General features: G+C 37.2%; 1 protein-coding gene across 2 annotated transcripts in view; it reads right to left on the bottom strand.

Annotated features, from left to right (window-relative positions):
* RTKN2 (rhotekin 2) overlaps window positions 1-20,742 on the bottom strand; it is a 52,034-nt gene that overhangs the window by 7,385 nt on the left and 23,907 nt on the right. For both annotated transcript variants that reach the window (XM_021535427.2, XM_077784517.1), the window contains 7 exons: window positions 18,170-18,223; window positions 17,130-17,247; window positions 15,548-15,748; window positions 10,855-10,949; window positions 9,249-9,355; window positions 8,086-8,217; window positions 1,381-1,546 (listed from right to left, as the gene is read on the bottom strand). In XM_021535427.2, the coding sequence (XP_021391102.2) occupies window positions 1,381-1,546; window positions 8,086-8,217; window positions 9,249-9,355; window positions 10,855-10,949; window positions 15,548-15,748; window positions 17,130-17,247; window positions 18,170-18,223 (873 nt within the window). The remainder of the gene's footprint in view (window positions 1-1,380; window positions 1,547-8,085; window positions 8,218-9,248; window positions 9,356-10,854; window positions 10,950-15,547; window positions 15,749-17,129; window positions 17,248-18,169; window positions 18,224-20,742) is intronic.

Here is a 20,742-nt window from a genome sequence, read left to right as displayed (position 1 = left end):
ATTCCAAGTTTTCTGAGCACATTAATTTTAAGAGAATTTTAGAACCAGGGAAGAAAAAAGGCATTTAAATGCCAAGTGACCCATTTTTTCAGAATCCAAGGAAAATGTCTCAAAAAAATCTGTGGGTCGTATTCTATCTATAATGAATAAGAAGTAGATATTTTACCCTGCTGTACAGATAATTTAAAGAGGATGCCCTAGTTTTTGCTTGGTGTGTTTCTTTAATTGATAGTGCTTTTTCTCATTGTAAATCAAAGTTAGAAATTACTGGAAAATATGACTATGACACTGAGTTTCTACAATCTCAATTCAATTATTTGATTGGTGTTGTCTCTGACTAAAGACTGATATTTCATTAATTGACCTGGTTTTGTTTTCTGACCTGATAAAAATGCCTATCAGGAAGCAACTCTACTTTGTCAATAGCAGCATAAAAGCTGACAGCCTCTACTCTCAGTAAATCTGTGAGTCAAGCAGAAAGCAGAGAAAAAAGACACATGCAAATTAATCTATGTAATTTTTATAGTAAGGATTTGGTGATAAACAAGGAGTACAATATACTACTTCAACAGTATTTCAGACCAATAAATGAGCTCCCTCTGCCATGTAGATCAGGCTTGTTCCAGGGGTTTGCCAAAGGATCAGGGTAACACTTTAACACCTGTTACAAAGACTGAGGTACAGCTTTTACCAGGTCCAGGTAAGCAGTGTGTATTTGCCCATGTGGATGGAGTGTGGCTGGGTGAGCGTATTCCCATGTGACGAGGGCTACCAGAACCTTTGAACTACAACAGAATCAAGCAATCCCTATTACAACAAATTGTAATTTAATTCATCCATGGCACTGCTGAGCAAGGAAACCCCAAGTTTACTTGTGACTACTTCCAAGAGCTGGCAGAATCTGCATCCTAGCCAAGGCCCCACACGATTCCAGCATCCTCACCAATTGTCACTAAGGCTTGGGATTATATACTAGGATTTATACTTGTAGGATCTCACCAAACCAACACACCACTGACTGGATGCCCAGGCAGAGGTGGATTCCTCCCACTACAGTGAAAAGGAGGAAGAGATAGTGAGAATTTATCAGTCTTTAAAAACATTATCAAGAACACTTCTAAGAGAACAATTTTTTTTGAGATTGATGGACATATTCTGCCTCTGATTTCCTGCAAGAACACATGGACTTTGGTTTAGTCAAATATTTGCCTTCCAACGACTTAGACCACCACCCAGTGTTATCCCAGAGAATATATTTCTTTTCATTCCTGCAAACAAAGGCTTATGAGGCAATTCCAATTCAAATTGCTCAAAGATCCCTTTGATGTTACATAATGCTCCATTCAGAGGGCACACTGCCAGCACTGCCTGCTTACTTACTCAGATCATAAAAGTGCTGCCAGAAAGCCTCCATCCACTGATGAAGTTCATCCCTACTGTCAGTAGCAAAACGTTGTGTCACACCCTCTCCAGACACGGGGTTGATAACAGAGAAGTTATTAGCTCTTCTCTTGGAGTCCTTATCCACAGCTCGAATCCTGGTTTCCTAGGAACAACAAACTGTGGTAGTGACTTATTGCTTCACTTGACTGGCATCAGCTTATGGCCAATGACAGTGTAAGGAAGGTAGAATTTGGCCTTTTGTCTACTTCAGATTAATACCAGATTTAAAAAAAGAGAACTAACGTCAGGAACAGATTATAAAAATGTTTTCTCATAAAACTATTAAAATGGCATAAAACATGAAAAATGAGGGAATAAAGCACAATTATTGCAGTCCAGTCTGAATTACAGAATGTACTGTAATTCTGTGTTCCCCCTCTCTCTACCTTGACCAGCTCATCTCACACTGCTCACTATTCTCCACAGCAGTTTAGTGAATAATCTACAATAACAGCAAGCAGCTCCTTTTCTCCAAACGATTCAGATGGACAATCACATTATTACAGCTACTATTTACACGTCCTGCTGCGCTTCTGTGAGCCATCATTTACCCACTGTAATGTAAACTTATATCAATTTAATGCTCATATTAGTGCATCAGGACTTCCAGGGTAATACAAGAGTGACAGGAAAATTAGAAAAGAAACTTACTTAGGCCATTTTTAAAGGGGTATTTGTAGCAATAACCCATACAGTTCTACTAGAACAAGATTTTGTTCTAATAGAAAAAAACTATTTCCCATTTTAAAATAGACATTTTCGTTTTAACTTAATTAGGAAAAGCTGCATAGAAATAATTAAATGTGTATATATATCTAAAAAGTATAACACAAGTCTAAAAAATCTCTTCAGCTAGAGTCAGAAAAGCTCTCAGATTACACAGCAGCACTGTTAAGGTTTTTCCTTCTGTTCAGGGATATAGTTCAATTGCTCTAGACTAGAATCAGTAGTATTTTCAGAGTATTTACTTTCTTATGGCATTACTACAATTAAAAAAAGTTATGGCATTACTACAATTAAAAAAAAACCAAACCACTTATCCTTAACTTAGTGATTTTTTTTGTGTGTGTTTAAATTGCTAAAAGCTTTAAGTCTAGCTAAAACACAACTAAAATAATTCCAAAATGCAACAGGTCAACATTGCTGCTCATCACAACATGATGAGCAAATTAAAACAATTAACATTACTTTATTTACAGAAGTAAAGTAGGAGCCCTGGGAATATCTTTGCACATGTAACTTGACCTGACTGAAGAAGCAGCAGCCCATTACAACACTGCTCCTCAGAGGATTTCTGGCATACCCAGGAGAGCAGAGCCATGAGTTTTGGTGCCAGGGCACCAGCCGGCCCCCTGCAGCTGGCCAGCCCCGGCGCCCAGCAGGACGTGAGGACATCACACACAGCAAGAGCATGCACTGCACCCTGCCACACCTGGGTATCCCTGGCATGGGCAGTGCCCAGCATTCGAAGGAAGCCAACAATCTCAGCCAGGACTGTGTTCTAACACCTCCTGTCTGGATGGACAGTGAATCTGACCACAAAGGTGGCTCCTCAAAATACAGCGGGGACAGAACAACCAGTTCCCTTCTACACTACTCAACCAAATGTCAAACATCTGCTAAAGACGTTAAACATACACCTACAGAAATTAAGTTTACGCATGGGATCCCATGGGGATAAGCCTAGTTCCGATACTCAGAAAAACAAAAGTTACTCTACAGACCATTCCCCAGATTTTAAATGCATTACTGAAGTAACTATTTGAAATACCAACAACTGCTTGTAGCATATCTGATGGATATGTTCATTTAAATTCTTCTGTCTAAAAATAGGAGATGAAGTAATTCATCCATCAGTGCTCTATATCCCATTAACTCAGGTAACCATAGATACCAGCAAAAAATGAAATCAAATAGATTAACATTTGACAGGTAAGAACTTCAAGCATACGATACACACAAGTTTATTTAATGATGTTTGCTGCAGGTTTTATCCCACAACTGTGGTATTATTCAAAGGAGATAAATCCTCAAGCAGCAATCTGTATCTGATGCTTGAATATTTCAGCAGTCATACAAGACGCCATTACAGCAATGGGCTGATGAATTTGTCAGGCTCGGGTGAATTACACAACATGCCCAGTTCCACTAAATAAAAGCAAAACCCAAAACAGCAAAAAGCTATTAAAAGCAAAACAAAACCAAAACAAGCAGAAAAACCATCCCAAAAAAACACAACAAAAAGTGTTTTAATTTACCATGTTGTAATAATATTTTTCCCGTTCTTATAAGAAAACTGAACCAACTCTGCTGTAGCAGTTGTAAAGACGAGAACAATCAGTGGATGGCAATAGGAAAACAATTGAATCTTGAACTCAAGTGACTCTTCTGGGGAAGCTAAAGCCAGTTTTATATTCTTTATGCAAAAGATTGTTCCTTTGAAGGTGGGGAAAGACCAAAAGGGAAAAATACATGGTATTTACATATTTGTAAATACCAACCTTATTCTATATTTTCCCCCACAAATAAAATCTCTTTGCATGATAATACCTCTCTGAAAAGCTCATATTTTAAGCTAAGAAGACACAGGGATACTGAGAACTTTTTTACTGCTGAGGTACAACATTTTCCTGATAAGCCAGTCTTGACAGCCTATGAAGCACTGGTTATAAAGACCATTTTAAGATATCAAAACAATTTACAGTTCTTAAAAATACTGAATACCCTAGAGACCCAGTTCTGTGTATCTATTTAAAGATTGAACAAATCAAATCACATATAACAAACTCTCTTTGTGCTTTTAGTACAAAAAAAATAAACCAAACTGAAAATCAGTACAACACTGGAAACAACTATAACCTGTACATGCATTGGTTTCTGTTGTAATATTAATAATTTCCATGAAATTTGTTTTAGGCAAGCAAGGAAAAATGGTTAAATTTCAAATTATAGCTTTCAAACACATTAATTGACCAAAATCTATCATCTAATATTTTGTCCCTTCCTTGTTTTGTCAGCTTGTACTAATGTGACATCCTCGTGGCCACTGGCTGGTCAGTACAATGTGTATGACATGGATAAGCAATATTAGGATATCGGTGCCATTGTTCTTGGGAGCAATGCAGCAGCTGAAAATGTGGAAAAGGAGATAGCAATGAATGACCAGCAAGCATTTTGTGAAGCAACAGTGAGCCAATAAAGTAGCTTTCAAACTGCTCAATGTGAGCATGGTGTGGTTCAAGGATCTGGGTGTTCTACCTGCTTCCCCTGCCTGCATCCACAACCTCTTTCAATACTAGACATTTGGAGGTACTTAACTAGTCTGTGCTTTCCCAACATATTTTTACATCTAGGAAGGCTCTTCCTAAGACAGCTAGTGAGATAAAGTCCTTACTACAGAGAATACAGATATTTTCAGGGCTTATCTCATTTCCCTGTGCTGGAATTCCCCAACACATATAGTGAATATTGCTCATGTTGCTGGCTCCCTAAAAGCTCACATGGTCTAGAACTGACATCCATATTCCTCTGCTCCAGCCCAGGGATGAACTCCCTGCTTCCCTAGAAATATGCATGGTTCCCTTGAAGTAACGCTGCTGCAACCATCGCCACATTTTCCAACCAAGTCCTGTACCTGACCTAGCCAGAAGACCTGTACCACCAAGGACTGTCATTCAAGGTAATTCCAGACTGATGTTGTCCCTCTGCTCCTGCTGCACTGATCAGCAGTGCTCCCATGACCCTGAGCCTGTGGCTGCAAACCCTTGCTCCTCACCCTGCTCCCCTCAGAGATCAGCACGGGCACAGAGAGAGCCCCGGGCCCGCCAACTGCAGGGCCCTGGGACAAAGACTGCACGGACAAAATATGCCAGGAAGGAAACTGTGGGACTACAGCAATTTGAAACAAGAGCCCAGAATCCCTCAAGCTTCAGGCACTGATGGCATAAAAAGATTTTTAATCTGTGAACCAAACACAGTAGATTATGTATTCCAAACAATGAGCAACTAACGTGAACTGCTGGCACATGCACCAATTTACTAAGCTACGACGTGTAGGCAAGGCCTTTATTTTTCATTTCAAATTAAAGAAAACTTGAAAAAAAATCAGGAACTGGCCCATAAAGGATATTTCTTCAGATTGGATTCCAGTAAATTTTCTTTGCTACAGAAAATATAATTTCTCTTTTCCTACTTAGTTGTGCAATATAATATGTTATAATCACATTTAGCTGGAACAATAACAGTAGCACTTGCATAATAGGAACTGCAGAACCATTCTTGCTCAAGAGCAGTAGCAATGAAGTCATCTAAAGTTGAAGTAATGACTTTGCTGTCTTAATGGCTTCTTCAAGTCTCAATTCAAAGGGAACTGGAAATACAGCTAATGGTGTCAACATTTTCCAGAGAATTTCTCATAAATCCAGATGATTTCATTACTTCTCAGAAAGTATCTTTAAATTACATGTAAAGGATCAGCTTCATGTTACAAATGAAAATGCCACATATGTAACCCTAAGAGATTTTAGTTAGGATGTGTAGAGGTGATGTTCAATCTCAACTTTTACTTTGAAATTGCTGTTTCTTTAACAACATGTAGCAGACAAATCCATACGATTAATCTGCTTTCAGTTAATCCATAAGAGAAATTGTATAACAAAGGAATCAAAAAACATATGCAGGCATTAAGTTATTTTCAAGAGAAACTGTTTAAGTAGTAAAGGATCCAAGTATGTTTTCAATAGCCTTTTCTTTTTTTGTTTTAAATTTCCATTCAAGAAGCATTCACAATCATTCTCCAGCAGCCTGATATCTTTGTAAAATGGTGTAAGATACATAAATCATGTACCTTTTACATGTTAGCTTTAAGGATACCCTGAAAATATAAGAACAGTCTCTCAGGAAAGGCTTATCAAGCTGGATTTTAGGTTCTGAGTGCACTGGTTACTCAAAGGAACAAAATATCTTAGTACAATACAGTTATTTTAAAAGGAACAGCAAAATTAGGATTTAGACTAAAACAGAGAACCCCAAGGGAAGATATGAGGTAGCCTGATAGATAATTTAAAAAATATTCCTGTAATGTTTTAGAATTATTTAGTCATTCTGTAATCTACTAAAGTTTACCATTTCTTAACTGATACTGAGAACAGCTGGAAAACAGAATTATGGCAGAGTCTGACTTAGTGAAATTGGAAGAGACCGAACAAGTAAACCTACTTAAATATATATCACTGTATAAATATTTATTTAATGTAAATATATAAAGAGTTGGAAGAAAAAATAGCACTAGAAAAACAGGTAATTTTATTTAAGGAATCAATTTAAATCTTAGCAATTAGAAAAAACATTCTAACAGAAGCAGGTGACATTGTTATAACCCATTTAAATGTGTGGGTTCTACGGCAGTCTCACTCTGGACAAGAATGCAGTCATCTCTCCCAGGAACACTCAAGCCACCCAGGGCTGATTCTGCTGCTGTAAGAAGCGTTCTGTGTCACCCCATGTCCCCACATGTTCCCAGCCACGGCTGAGCCCCATGCTTGCACCACACAGGCATTTGTGCAGCCATGGATGAGCGGGGTAAGAGAAGTGGTGGAAGGCAAAGGCAGAGGGGGCAGAGCCTCCTGCTGCCCCGTCAGCTGCCCTGTGCCCGCCTGGCACCCGCAGCACGGCCGGGCCCTGAGCGCTCCTCTCGGGATCCGTGCTGGCAGCGAGCGCCTGGGGCAGCGCAGCAGCAGCACCCAGAGCAGCCTGGGCTGAACACACCTTCCAAGTGTGGCTGCTTACTTAGGTGACATCAACCCAGCTGTGGTATTGCAAATAACGTTTAACTCCTCTGCCCACCCTTACGGGATATTAACCCTTGATGCCGGCACCAAAACCAGTTTTTGAAAGCATCTGTTCTCTCTAATGCTTGCCATTCAAGAGGGTCCTTCCAATAACATTACTAATTTAAATATTACTTCAGATGAATTACTATTTCTTTGGCCAAATAGTGAGCAACGTTTTAAAATTACATTTTAAACTCAGGTTTTTTAATCAGGGCATGAACAACAGCAATAATATCATCCTAGAGAACAGAGCTTCCAAAGTTATTATGCTCTGGACAAAACCAGCATTAAGAAAAGCAGCTTATTTTAAGGCACTAAAATATTTTGAAAAATTTTCCATTTCTCCTTCTAATTAAGACTGTGGCCAAATAACACGTAATAACAAAAAAGCTTTTGTTGGAATTCCACCTTGCTGAGGACAAAAGTCTACCAGAGTATTGCTAGGGGACTGTAAGCAATACATTTCCAATGGCTGTCTTACAGAACTGTGATATAAAAGGTTATTACTTTTCCTATAGAAAAACACCCTCCTTTTTGCTTCTATGCTAACCAGTCTAATGCAATAGAAGGAATTTACATCCACAGCTAAGGAATGTTATGTTCCTGCTGAGGGACTGCAAATTTCACTGAAGTACATCCCACCCTCATTCTACTTATAAAACATTCTGCATACCAGCAGCTTAGAGCCCAAATGACTGCACATATTTCCTAAACTAAAAAGAACATCCCCAAAATAATAAAATAAATTTTAAAACCCCAACAAAAGAAAAAAGAAAACAAACAAAAAATATCCCCATACAACCAATTTTACCTTGTTGATGGGAACTGTCAATGCTGGCTCCACTTTAGCCTCAATTTCTTCTGGTGAGTAATAACAAAGGAGTTTGCCACCTCTCAGCACGCAATACAGCCTCCTCCAGCTTGTTAGACCTCCTACAATTTGCTAAGGGGAAGAAGTAGTCAGAAATTGCCAGACATAAACCTAAAACAAAACCATATTGCAAGGTGCATACATATCAGCCCTGAGTGATCAGAATTTAGCCAAATTCATGAACCAAATTCATTCCTGCAACTTTCTGGTGCAAAGACTTCCTGTTGTGGAACATTTCAATCACTGATTTCTGAAATGTTAGCAGTACTTTAAATGTCTTCTGGTGTTTTACAGTTTTTGCAGACTTGCCATGTGGCACTAATAGTACAGAATCTGCTGGTTCACACAGAATGAAATTGAGATCTGGTATCTAGTGTAAAAAAAGGAAAGCACCTTTATTAGCTACAGCAATTGCACAATAATAGAAATAAAAAGAGTATTTCACTTTGGAAATACACAGTACATTCAACAAATGTTAAGAAAAGACATTTGTCTAGAATTTCCACCTTCTCAAATGAATTTTCTGGACAGCTTTCATAAAACCATAACAGTTTCACAACCAGTTTTAAAGACTGTAATTCAGCACTCCTGACAAATGATGCAGACCCACTGGCCCTCCACTATCACCTTCTCACTTGCCTATTTGTGCAACAAACAAAAATAGAGAAGTAAAGTGAGTTCACATGAATCATTTCTGAAGGGATGAGTTTAATACGGCTCTGTTCACCAGCCTGATTCACCATGCTGTGATAGAACTCTTGTGGCAGCACAACAAGGATGTTCAAGGATGAGAGCCACAGGATTATTAGGACTGATGCCATCAAGTAGCACTGCAAACTAACTCTGAACAAGAGTTTCACTTATCTTTACTAACAGACTACATCATTCATGCCAAGGAAACATTGATTTCGCCATGCTCAGCCACTGAAGGCACCTTTTGTGAACATAGTTGTGAGAGAGTTTCCCCCTTGCTCTAGGTAGAGCAGGTAAAAAACAACAGTTCTCAATACACCACTTCAGGTAAAAGCAAATGTTTTTAACAATTGACTCTTAGTGACAGCTGTTAACAGCCCAGGATGCAAACACAAGCAAGGTCTCCTTACCTGCTGATTTAGAAATCCTGCCATCATGTCCCTGGCCATGCAGGAGGGCTGGACAACTAAACGGCAACACATGTTTCCATACAGGGGTAGCCAAAAAGAGGATTCCTCTGGGGGAAAGGAAAAGGCAAAAGACAGACAAACACTCAGGTCTGAAAAATTGCCTTAAACATATAGTTGAGCATTCTACATCTGTTTTTACATTAAGATACTGAGTGCAAATAAGCGTATTTTCGTATTTTGAGGAATTAATGTGGGATTATATTAAAACTGATTTTTAGTCTTCAGGAAGTGTTTTTTAATTGAAAATGTTCATAAATTACAAAATAATTTCAAGTAAAAATGGCAATATTGTTCTGCAAAAAAAGGTGTTCTTGCATAAAATGTAGCTCATTTCAGAGCTAGAAACTCTTGAAAGGTAAGTACGCTGGCCCTCTCACGTCCTGTGATCCCTGAGCCCATCCTGTTGTGGCACACAGCTGTATTTATACACAAGCACTTTGCTTCAGATAGTTTTAATAAGGCTTGGAATTTGTATCTACTTTTGCCTTCAGCACTAGAGGATCTAATTTAGGGTTCCAAGGAGTTTCTAATGAATTGGAATAGCTCAGCTCCACTATGCAATAGGCTCTCTCTTCTGTAATTAGAAGTAGGTAATGCAATGTTCCATTAATGTGATGCTGTCTTTGGTCAAGGTTTAGAAATGCTTGTAATGAACCAAAATGCCCAGGTATGTCCTTCCTCACCAGACTAAATTATGTAAATTAATGTCAGAAAAAGGAACTTCAAGAAGATATAAAGTACTAATAAAGAAAGGCTTACAAATAGCAAAGGTACTCAGAATTATTCATCCAACACTTCAAGAAATAAATGCCCCATTAAATCTTCAAACCTGTACTTATTCAGAATTACTGAAATGTAAAGAAGGAAATTCCCTTTGAGGTGGTGTTTACCCCAGTAAATCATTTAAGTTCCCAGAAGCAACAGTGACAGTCCCATGTCTTAAGTTATGAACTGGAGGATGGCTTATAGGAGGAGCTATCCTTGCAGAAAATAATGGACAAAGTACTAAAACGTGAAAATACCACCATCGGTTGTAGTATAATCAGTCCCCCACAGTGTCAGCATCCAGGCTGACTGCTCCCAACTTGTGCTGCCCCAGAGCTGAAGGACAGCAGCCAGCATAGACTGCAAGCACACACCCTTACATCCTGTGTTAAATCTGGGCCTCAAAAAAATCTCACCAAACCAAAACAATTTTTCTCCTGACTACAGAGGAACAAGCTGTTCTTCATTCTGATACCCTTCCTTGATTGTGAGGAAGGGGAAATAATTTGTATATAACTCCATCGCACATAAGACAGAGACACAAATGACAGAAGAAACTCCCAAAAGAATTAAATTTTCATCTGGACTTGAAATTTTACTCAACATATAGTTTATTCAGCTGTGTACAGATGCCTGGTTTAGAGCCGTTAAATATTTTATTAAAGTTGTTCTATATTGAGTATCAAGAAAAATAATCTCTTTAAGCGCTTTAGTTTACAAGACTTTAATGCAAAATGTTACTGTTTTTTTATTTCCTTAAATTGATACCATATGTACTTACCATTTCCTGTAATGGTAAGGTTGTGGGTCCTGAAATTGTCCTCAGCACTTTCCAGCCCCAAAGTGGTGTATGCTAGCAAACTGTACTTTGCTCCACTAGATGTGAAAGAAAAGGCATGTTTAGGACATTTCTGCTTCATGTTGCTTGGGCAGTAATTAAAAGGAGTCTAGACATGCTTGAGAGACCACATTTTGGTACAAGGAAACACCAAGGTGCAGGGCAGGACCTGTCAGTGACCACAGATGGACACCTCCAACCTCTTCCCACACAACTCCTGTATCTCTGATTCTTCTTGTAAACACTGTTCACAGTCTGTTCCTCTCCTTCCTGGATCCTTATCTCCTGCCTCCATGTGTGTACCTCCAGTTCCTCCCACCCCACAACTTCCAGGCCAGTGCCATCATTCATTGCATCTCTTTCTCTTGCCTCCTCTCTGGGACCTGCTGGCCAGGAGACTTCTCATGTGGTCACTGCCTATGAGCTGGGCCAAACACAGGAATACAGGCTGTGCTATCCAAACCCTCTGCACCCTCTGGATGCTCAAAACACCTCTCTCCTCTAGTCACACACCAAGTAACTTTCAATAGTTTTACAGTTCTAATTAATAGGCCTAAAGCAATTAGATTTGGTAATAGGTTCAAAAATTCCTAAAGTTAATAAAAAACTGATGACAAACTTTATCTGAAAATACAGGTTAAAAATTAAAAGGCATTATAATGCTTCTCCACGCTGCTGTGCTCTTTGCTTTGCCTATGCTGGCTACACTTTATAAACCAGTTGTTGATGTATGTATTTTTAATAGGATCCAATAGATTGATTATTCACAGGCAGAAATCTGTACAGAAATCCTATGGTCAGTTTTGTAGCAGAAAGGATTTCTTTTCACTTATTGGACTTAAGAGGTTTCAGAATCTTTTATCTTAGTTTTGTATTTTGCCTAGGGGAAAAAAAGTATCACTCTCACAATTCAGCACAGTGCAATTGTGGAATGCAGTTCTTGGAATAAACTGGTATAAATTTAGTACATTAACCTTTTCTCTAAAATACTCATCGGACCAAGTAACAGATTTATAGTCCAGCAATGCAGTAGGAATTCCACCTGGCTAACGGCAGTTAGAACAAAGTTCACAAGAAAACAAACCCCTCCAAATCACTAACTAGTCTCCCAACAGGATCTAGCATAAGATCCTTACAATATCTTCAGTAGAACATCAGAAAGCTTAGTGGCGTAAAAGCTGAGAAGACACCATTGAGCTAAGATCATCAAGAATAATTTTCCATCTTAGTATTATTCAAGTTTTATTTTTCTTACTAGCACAGTGGGAACATACATTTTTCTGACCTTTGGCTCTGTGGATAAATAAGGAGAGCGTCTATGTCCCCCTAACCCTAACGAAAGAGGAGGAGGAAAAGTAGGAAGTTTGTTAGAGGGGAGGTCTGTTAATATCTGTCTCCAGGGAACAAAGAGAAAATTAAATAAAATATAACATCCTAGGTGAAAAATCACTGCTATGAAGTACTTCAAGAGGGCAATCTGAACAAAAAACTCATCAGCATTTGTATATATTCCCTGCTAAACTGTTCCTTAACAAAAGACTTTTCACTGATTATGTTTGACCATGCAGTTGAGCAATGCATTGCCATTCTATTTAAACTGTACCAAGAAGTTCAGTTTCTTCTCACAGATAAAACTGCTGTGCTGATTCTAAAGTTACTTTTTTTTTTCTAAAGCATGACTAATTACCACAACAACGTTGCCAAAAAAAATAGCTACTTCACTTTTAAAATATGCTCCACAGTAACATTTTAATTCTAAAATACAAGTCATTCCTTTCAGGCAGCTGCAATATAATTTAGGAAAGTTTTATCTACTGATATTTTTCAGATTTAACTGGCTAATCAGGATTGTTGACTGTATTTTTCCTTTGCATTTCAGAGAATTAAGTAACTGCCTTAAATGGCAGTTTCTCTGTATAACAAAGAATTATCTGCCTGCTGCATCTCATTCAGTATTTTGCATATCTGTTGTATTTTCCCATGTAACAACTTCATAAAAAAAAAAAAAAAAGGCAGAAAAGCAGCTCATCTCCACAACATGCCTGTGGCAAAGGTTTGTTGTTAAGTCTATTTACTGATCAAGAGACAGAGGCACCCAAAGTTTCCACACAGAGCTGGGTGTGGGAAGGTGTAATTATAACACTCTATCAATGTATGTTAATTAAGACATCTTCAATTCCAGAATCTATTCCTGAATATTAAACCAAATGTTAGAAATCCCAATCTTAGTCCATTAATTCAATATGAGTGAATAAGCGAGTAGAAGACTTGTGAAGTAAAAAAAAAAAAAAAAAAAAAAAAAAAAAATAATAATAAATTCAATATGCTCAATATTCAATCAGATCTTAAATAATAGAGGGTAAAACCAAATATAACCTTCAGGTGCTAACAAGAACTCAACCATCAAAGAGACCACCAGATTAGACTGTGTACTTCCAGCAAAATATCACTGGGGATTTGTCAAATCAAACACAGGACATGGAAGCTGCTGCACCTTCAGCCCAATGGAGGACAATATATCAAACAACAACCAGGGCATGCACAGGCCAGTTCTGCAAATGAGTAAACAGGCACTTAGGGAGACTCTCCAGTGATTTATACAAAAAGCAACCCAGTTACACTGGAATTTAATAGCAAAACCGCACTTAAAATTTTTCTTCTATGAAAAATGTAAAAAAGAAAAAAATATTTAAGCTAGAATTGAAAAACTAAGCAGGCAAAAGACTGCTAAATGAGAAATAATTAAGAAAGAATATCAGTATATTTCAAATTAACTAACTTAAGCAACCAATCAAGCCCTTTGTCACTAAGCTTTTTCAAGAAGTTCCATGTCTGACAGTTTCTTCACTAACCAGAAAGACTTCTAAGCCAAGAAGTTTGAAACAGAGGGATCACAGAGTTTTTGGAAAATGGAGAATTCCATTCATGTGTGCATTGGAAAGAAAAAGGCTTGTACAAATGAAATCTACAGAGAAAAGGTGTTCGCATAATACAGAAAGTTCACTTTTTTGTTGCAGTTTAATTTCCCCTGCTGGACTGGTAAAACTCTCTGGGAATACTTGAAAGATCTCTTGTAATCTTACAGTGTCTTCCCTTTTATAAGGGCTACATACCAAGGTCTAATATAAATTCTTGGAGGAAGCTATAAAAAAACTGACAACTTATTTTCTGCCTATAATAACCCATTTCTTTCCAAACAACTATTTTAATCACCCAGCAATGCCATCATTTAACACTTCATTGTTCATTTAATTGTGTTAAGAAAATAATAGTCACTGTGAGATGATTATCTACAGTACAAACAACAAACTTCCAAGATGGAGGGAAGGAAAATTCAATTGAGAAACCAAAAGCAAAACCCAGGGGAGGAGGCAGCTGTTTAAATTGCCTACTGGTGCTTTTTCCTTAAAAGACAAGCAATCTATACTGAAGCAAAGAAGCCAGTGGTTATATCTGATTCAAACTGTGTCTAATGATAGTGTCTCATGGCTCAGCTGAAGCTGGTGGAAAGCACAGCCACCTGACATGATGCAGACTGAAAAATGTATTGTCATTAGGTGGCATCCACTGCAAAGTCAGTGATAAAATTTGTTTTATCTGTGGATAAGATTTGTTGGATGTCTATTTTTGAATCAAACAGAAAAATCAGTTTGCAGTTATATCAGTTCAACAAAGATAGAATATGCTTAATGTTTCTTTGTAAAATCCCAGCAAATAGATTTCTATTAGTCTAGATATGAAACTAGACTAAGACTAAACACCCAGTAAGAATTAAGCATTGTTTCTTTACTGTCGGCCGCCAAAAAAAGAGGAATTCCTTGAAAAAATTTCTTTCTAAAAAAAAGTTAAAATAAATAAAATAAACCAATGTTATTAATATTTGTAAATTAGGTATTTGGCCTACCAAATAGTAGCCGGAAAATATTAGTAGGCAGCTAATTTTTAAAAGGAAATAGGTAAATTATTGGGAAAAGCATTTATGCCTATGAACACTGAAAAGGAGTAAGTCATTTTAAAATGTCCTGTGCTAAATTCAGAAATCTCCTGCTAAGTAGCCTGTAACCATAAAGTGCCTTTGGCAGTGCAGAGTTTTACTGAAAAGCTAGCAAGTGGAATTAGGGAAGAGGGTACAGGAGTGGTTTTTTTCTGCCTACGTACACAACTTTTCCTATTTCACACAATTTGTAACTTTTACACATATCTACCTGTCAATTATGAGCAACACTGGCTAGGTGCAAAAATAGTATGGGGAGGAAGTAAACGGGGAAGAGGAAAGGAGGAGAGGTAGATGGACAGAGAGACACAGACAGACTACAAGTTCAACTTCCTCTAGAGATCAAACTAAAAATATTATGGAGTTTGCAAAGAACAGTGGATTTACCAGCTGGCTGGCTGTGGAGCACAAACATAAAGGCTGCTTGTGTGTTTCAAGATCAGAACCAGGCCCCAAGGCTCAGCGACATGGTTGGAATTCACACCTACTTTCTCATTTCCTATTTAAAATGTAAATTTTTTTTCACTTGGGCAAGTAGAGAAAAAAACAGTTTCTTGGCAGTTTGCCAGAAATTTACAATTATATTTGGCCTATTTCTATTTTAAAAGCTATAAAAACAGAACATCAATATATGTGGCTTACTGGATGACTGGGTCAGCAGGCACAAGGGGTTCAGTGCTGTCTTCCTCCAGCGCAGCTTTGAGTTTCTTCCCTGTAGCTTTGCTGAGGGATGTTTTAAGTTTCTTTGCCAGTTTCTTAGGAGTGTTTGTTATATATAAAGACTCCTCTGTACAGCAGCTATACACTTCAACCTTCACCTGGAAATCTGGGCTTGCTTCATCACTGAAGTGGGGGAGGAGAAAATTTCAGCGCGTTTGTTAACAAACTGTGTATGGAGCCAAGGAATGCTGCTTCTGCTTTATAGATTAAATAATATATTTCTAATAAAGGGAAGGAATGCCATCAAATTCAGGCACAGATATACATTAATATGGAATTAAGGACTAGAGTACACAGTAGTAACAGTATTGGGGTCATGAGATGGATAATTGCAGCATAAATAATTACAAACAGGAAATTCAACATTTAGGTTAAAAACCGAAAAAAACACCCACGTTATGGAAATACACGGGAAAGACATTCAAACACACTTAAATCTGCCCTCTACTGTTACACAAAAATCACATGATTGAAAACCTATCCCTGCATATGGTCCTAACTCAGATTGAACTGTTTAAAAGATATTTTATCTTCACCCCATCCCCTTCAAATTACTGAAAAAAAAAATGCTATCTAATAAAATCTGTCATTTACAACTGAACTTCCTATTGCTGAATCCTCTGGCTCACAACCTTTCTCAGTTTTCAGCTCTCCGATTGTCTTGTTCTCAAGCTTAGTCATCAAGCCAGAAGCCTAACCTCATTTTTCAGATACAAATCATGCCATTACACACATGCCATAATGAAATCATTCCAAAAGCTTTTGTATCAAGTCTTTCTATGCTTTGTGGGATACAGGCAAGTTAGGGTGCCTTTTTTGCTTTTGTTGCAGTGCTTCACAGAAAATTATAATGGTTAACTCTCATAACTTTGAAGAAGCAGATTTAAGTCTTTATCGCCACTCTTAACTTGAACAGGTGTTTAAGAGAGTTTAAAATTTGTTTTAAAATCAGTTTTCAGGAGCTTCATTTAAAGTTTTTAGTATTTTAAGTTTTCCAGTCAGTCTTCCTCAGGAGATGGACTCTATATCACTGATACAAAAGTAAAGGCAGGGAGTGGAGTCAGGCACATGCTCAGGTAGGTGTAACAGACATGAGGTGTTACTTGAGGAAAGAGACTGTAACCTGCTGGACAGGATAACAATGAGGTGTAACATTTACACCTATAGTGTCATAATGCTTGCAGGTTTTAGCACTAATTTAACGCTGTCCTTGAGATGTAAGCTTGTTTATTTCTTTATATAAAGAAAAATGCTTCAGCAGGGCAAAAATGAAAAGAAGTACAGATCAACTGTCACATCTACAACCAGCATCGTTTTGCACAAAAAAAAACAGCCTTCCAGAGATGGGGATCCTCCACCCACTAAAATGAACAGAGCTTCTACTGATTCCTTTGCCCACAGCAAAACCTAGTGGACCTCAGCCAATCTTAATCATAATCACATCCACCTGCGAAAGAAAACAGCAATATTTGTACTTCATTCAACAGAAGTAAATTATACTCACAATATGGTTACATTTTCAAAACAGATATCTGTTATTGCTTCATCCACAATAATCACCTCAGTATCAAAAACCTCAGCTCCCATTCTGAACAAACAAAACACTGCGTAGCGCTGTGATTCTGGAGAGAGTCACAGAAAACTTTTATCAGCCACATTGCACATCACAATACTAAACACTGCCAGTAATCAAACTATACAAAATGGTAATTCAGACCTCTAAGGAATTGCCCTCAAATTCTTCCCACCAGAATTTTTAATCATAATATTTTATAATAATTCACTTATCAAAGCTGCTGTATAGGTAAGAATAACATACACAAAGGGGAAAAAATGCCTACCTCTATTAGGAGAGAAAAAAAAAAGTTGAGTAATCAGATATAGCATCTGCTAGCAATTTCAAAAACGTGAAAAAAAGTGTAATTTTGTTTAGTAAAATTGACTTTACACAAAAAAAATAACATTTGATCCAAAGTCTGTATCATTTTATGAATATGCTACATAGGATTAGACTATTTTGCCATGCTTTGCATCTCTGACCCAATTGAAAATCAAAGTGAAATCAATGCCAGGTGACAGCTGGAACAGATTTAGGATTAATCTCCATGACACAGCAAAATGCATGTACTTGAAGGCTATCCAATAATACCCTCAACACCAACAGTCAACTTTCATTTAAATTTCTCATTGGAAACAGCCTCCAATATGCTCTCTCAAGTGCAGACAAGACATCTAACAATGTGTTTAATCAGAAGTTTCTCAGTTAACCATTTCATACAACATTTTTCTGTTGCTTCCTCTGGAATTCTTCCTCAGGTGGACTCTTTAGAGAGTGGGGTTTAAATAAAGAACCACAGGATTGAACTAACTCAGCTAACTACAACCAGCAACTTCAAATTACAAGCATTTACACAAGAAAGATTAAAATATAGACCTAATGAAAGGTCAAAAAAGGGGTTGAAATGAGTATGAACTTCCTCATTCAGTTTAAATTTACAGGCATAAGCAATTGCTTATCAGAGTAATTAATTACATCTTACATACTTTCTTTTTTGCTGAAGTGGTCAGAGCCTTTCCACATTAATGGTATTCGAATATCTAAAGGGGGAAAAAAGAAGGAAGGGAGATTAAGTTACAGTCAATATTGTAAATGTGCAATCAAAACAAATTACAAAAAGTGTGTTGTTTCTTTTTCTGATGTTCTGGTGGTAACAGGGCCTTCCACCCAATGAACAGCATAACCATTTCCACACCAAAAGAATTTGGTGTGGAAATAGTTATTATTATCCACACCAAAAGAAAATGCAATAATTAGTTCAACTTGAAGCATCATTTCTGTTTAGAAATTATGCTAGAATAAAGAATATTTTAAATCTCATTTGAAAGTACCTGAAATAACATTTCAGAGAAGTTGTGTAACATAGTTCTGAGAGGTATTCTCTGAGCCCATTATTATGCACAGATGTGAACCAAAATCCTGCTTACCTTGTGCTGAAAACCACTCATCCCACTGCAAAGGAAAAATCTTCCTGTTTTAATAAAAAGATTGGGATACTTATACTGCAAACACTTCAGTCTTGTTTTGCTAACCACAGAGAAAATACCACTTATAATCACATTCCCAGTGAGAATTGTCTTAGTCAGCATAAAAAGAGTTTAGAAATCTATTTTCTTTTAACACAAAAATATCCTTCTACTTCAGAACCACAGCAGAGAGGTAATTATGAAGCCATTATTTTAAATCATGCCTGTCATTTTAGTATTAGGGAAGTATTTTCTTCACTGAATTTTCCAATTTATCTACTAAACTCAACATAGTACTAAATTACATTTTCCTCCATCTTAGAGGACTCAGGTGAAGACATAATGTTTTTTATTAGTCCCCTGTTAAAAGACAAAGCTGTGAGGGCTTTATAAATCCAAATCTGATTTCTGAAGTACAAGTGCTGTTTAAAAGTATATGCAATATATTAAGTGACACATGATGGCAGCAGTGAACAGCATGAACTCGGTTGTCTTGTGACAAAAATACTCAATATTGTTATAAAGCATTGCTGACTCCAATGTTGTCTTCATATGAGGCTGGTGGAAAAATCCACATTCACTATGCTGATGCAAAATAGTGCCAGTATTTTGGCATCAGACAGTCATGTATTCCTACAGGGGTTTACCCGAAAAACTTGTTAAGGGAAATCACATATAGTCATTCTGTCTCAGAAGTTAACTGAAAAATTCAAATTTCAGTTAATTTTTATAATGAGACATCTTATTATAAAAGCTGTTTCAATACTGAAACTTTCAAATTAATCTATTTTTAAGTGTTCATGAAAACAAATGAACTTTCAAGTGAACTACCAACATATAGCTTTAGACTTCTAACTTCCTAAAAATCAATACATCACCATGTTCTGAAACTGCCTTTCACTTCTAAAGATGCATTTGCATAGCAAGCATTTCTAAAAATAGGGGGGTTTACACAAAGAGAAATAGTTTTATGAAAATCATTACAGAAGTCTATCTTAAACTTTTATAAGATACATATATTCATCTTTGTCAGAGACAAAGCACAGAATGTTTCTTTCCTAAAATACAAAGGTCTCAAATACATTCATATGTGAAAACAATTACAAATAAAAGCTTTTTCTGTCTTTAATCATAGCAAACTCCGAATGACAATTTTAATACGCTCAATAGACCTTGTTAGCAATTAGAGTTAACTAGATTAAATATTACTTCTGTATGCCACTTTCAATATCTTGCAATGTGAAAAATTTACACCTTGGTCAGAAAATCATCAGGGTATAGGCAATCAATCCTGGAACAAGTTTAACATGATACTTGTAAATCAGCTTTCAATTCATTCTTGGACTGAAAGAGCTGTCATTTATCAAAAACAAAGATCAATTTTCATACACCTTAATTTCAGTTACCATTAGCTGTAAATCTGTGTGGATGCAAACTGAATACATTCAAATACTAACAATTAATCAAATTTAAACCCAATGATTCCTCTATAAAATTACTTTAAATTATGATAATGCCTTTTTCATCAATATTTGATGTATTATCTTCTGACAAAAAAAATCGATTGGTACAATAACATAAATTACAAAATTTATTCAAAAATATGGAGGCTAAGTAAAAATTATAGAAGTGTGAAAAACTGTGGATTAAGGAATACACTTCCCACACAGTATCTGACATAGCTGCTTTCTGTAGGAGCATACTCCTCAGTAGTCCTGCATAGTTCTTCCCAAACTTTTGCAGTTGGTCACGATTGCCCTACTTTTTTGGTAATCGTCATCTGGCATGCACTAACTATATGAAACACTAATAAATTTATAAGTGGATGCATTACTGAGGGTAGAAAATCAGGAGGTGACCTACAGAAAGAATCAATCAGCAGAGGCCAAGAACATTTAGGCCTTTCTGCTGTAAACTGGACCTGGCCAGGCTTCCTGACAAAAGTATCTGAAGAGTGAGGCATGGCAGCACCCAGCACTCCCAGGCTGGACTGCACAGAGAGGCAGTTGGTTCTTCCTCCTCTTCCCCTTGATCTCTGCCACGCTTCTGAGGACATCACCTCCAGTTTTGAGAGCCACTGTGCTGGTAACAGT

Source organism: Lonchura striata, chromosome 7 (assembly GCF_046129695.1).
Source record: "Lonchura striata isolate bLonStr1 chromosome 7, bLonStr1.mat, whole genome shotgun sequence".
Taxonomy (NCBI): Eukaryota; Metazoa; Chordata; class Aves; order Passeriformes; family Estrildidae; genus Lonchura; species Lonchura striata.
Note: the sequence above shows the minus strand (reverse complement) of the source record. Positions and strands in the feature narration are given on the sequence as shown.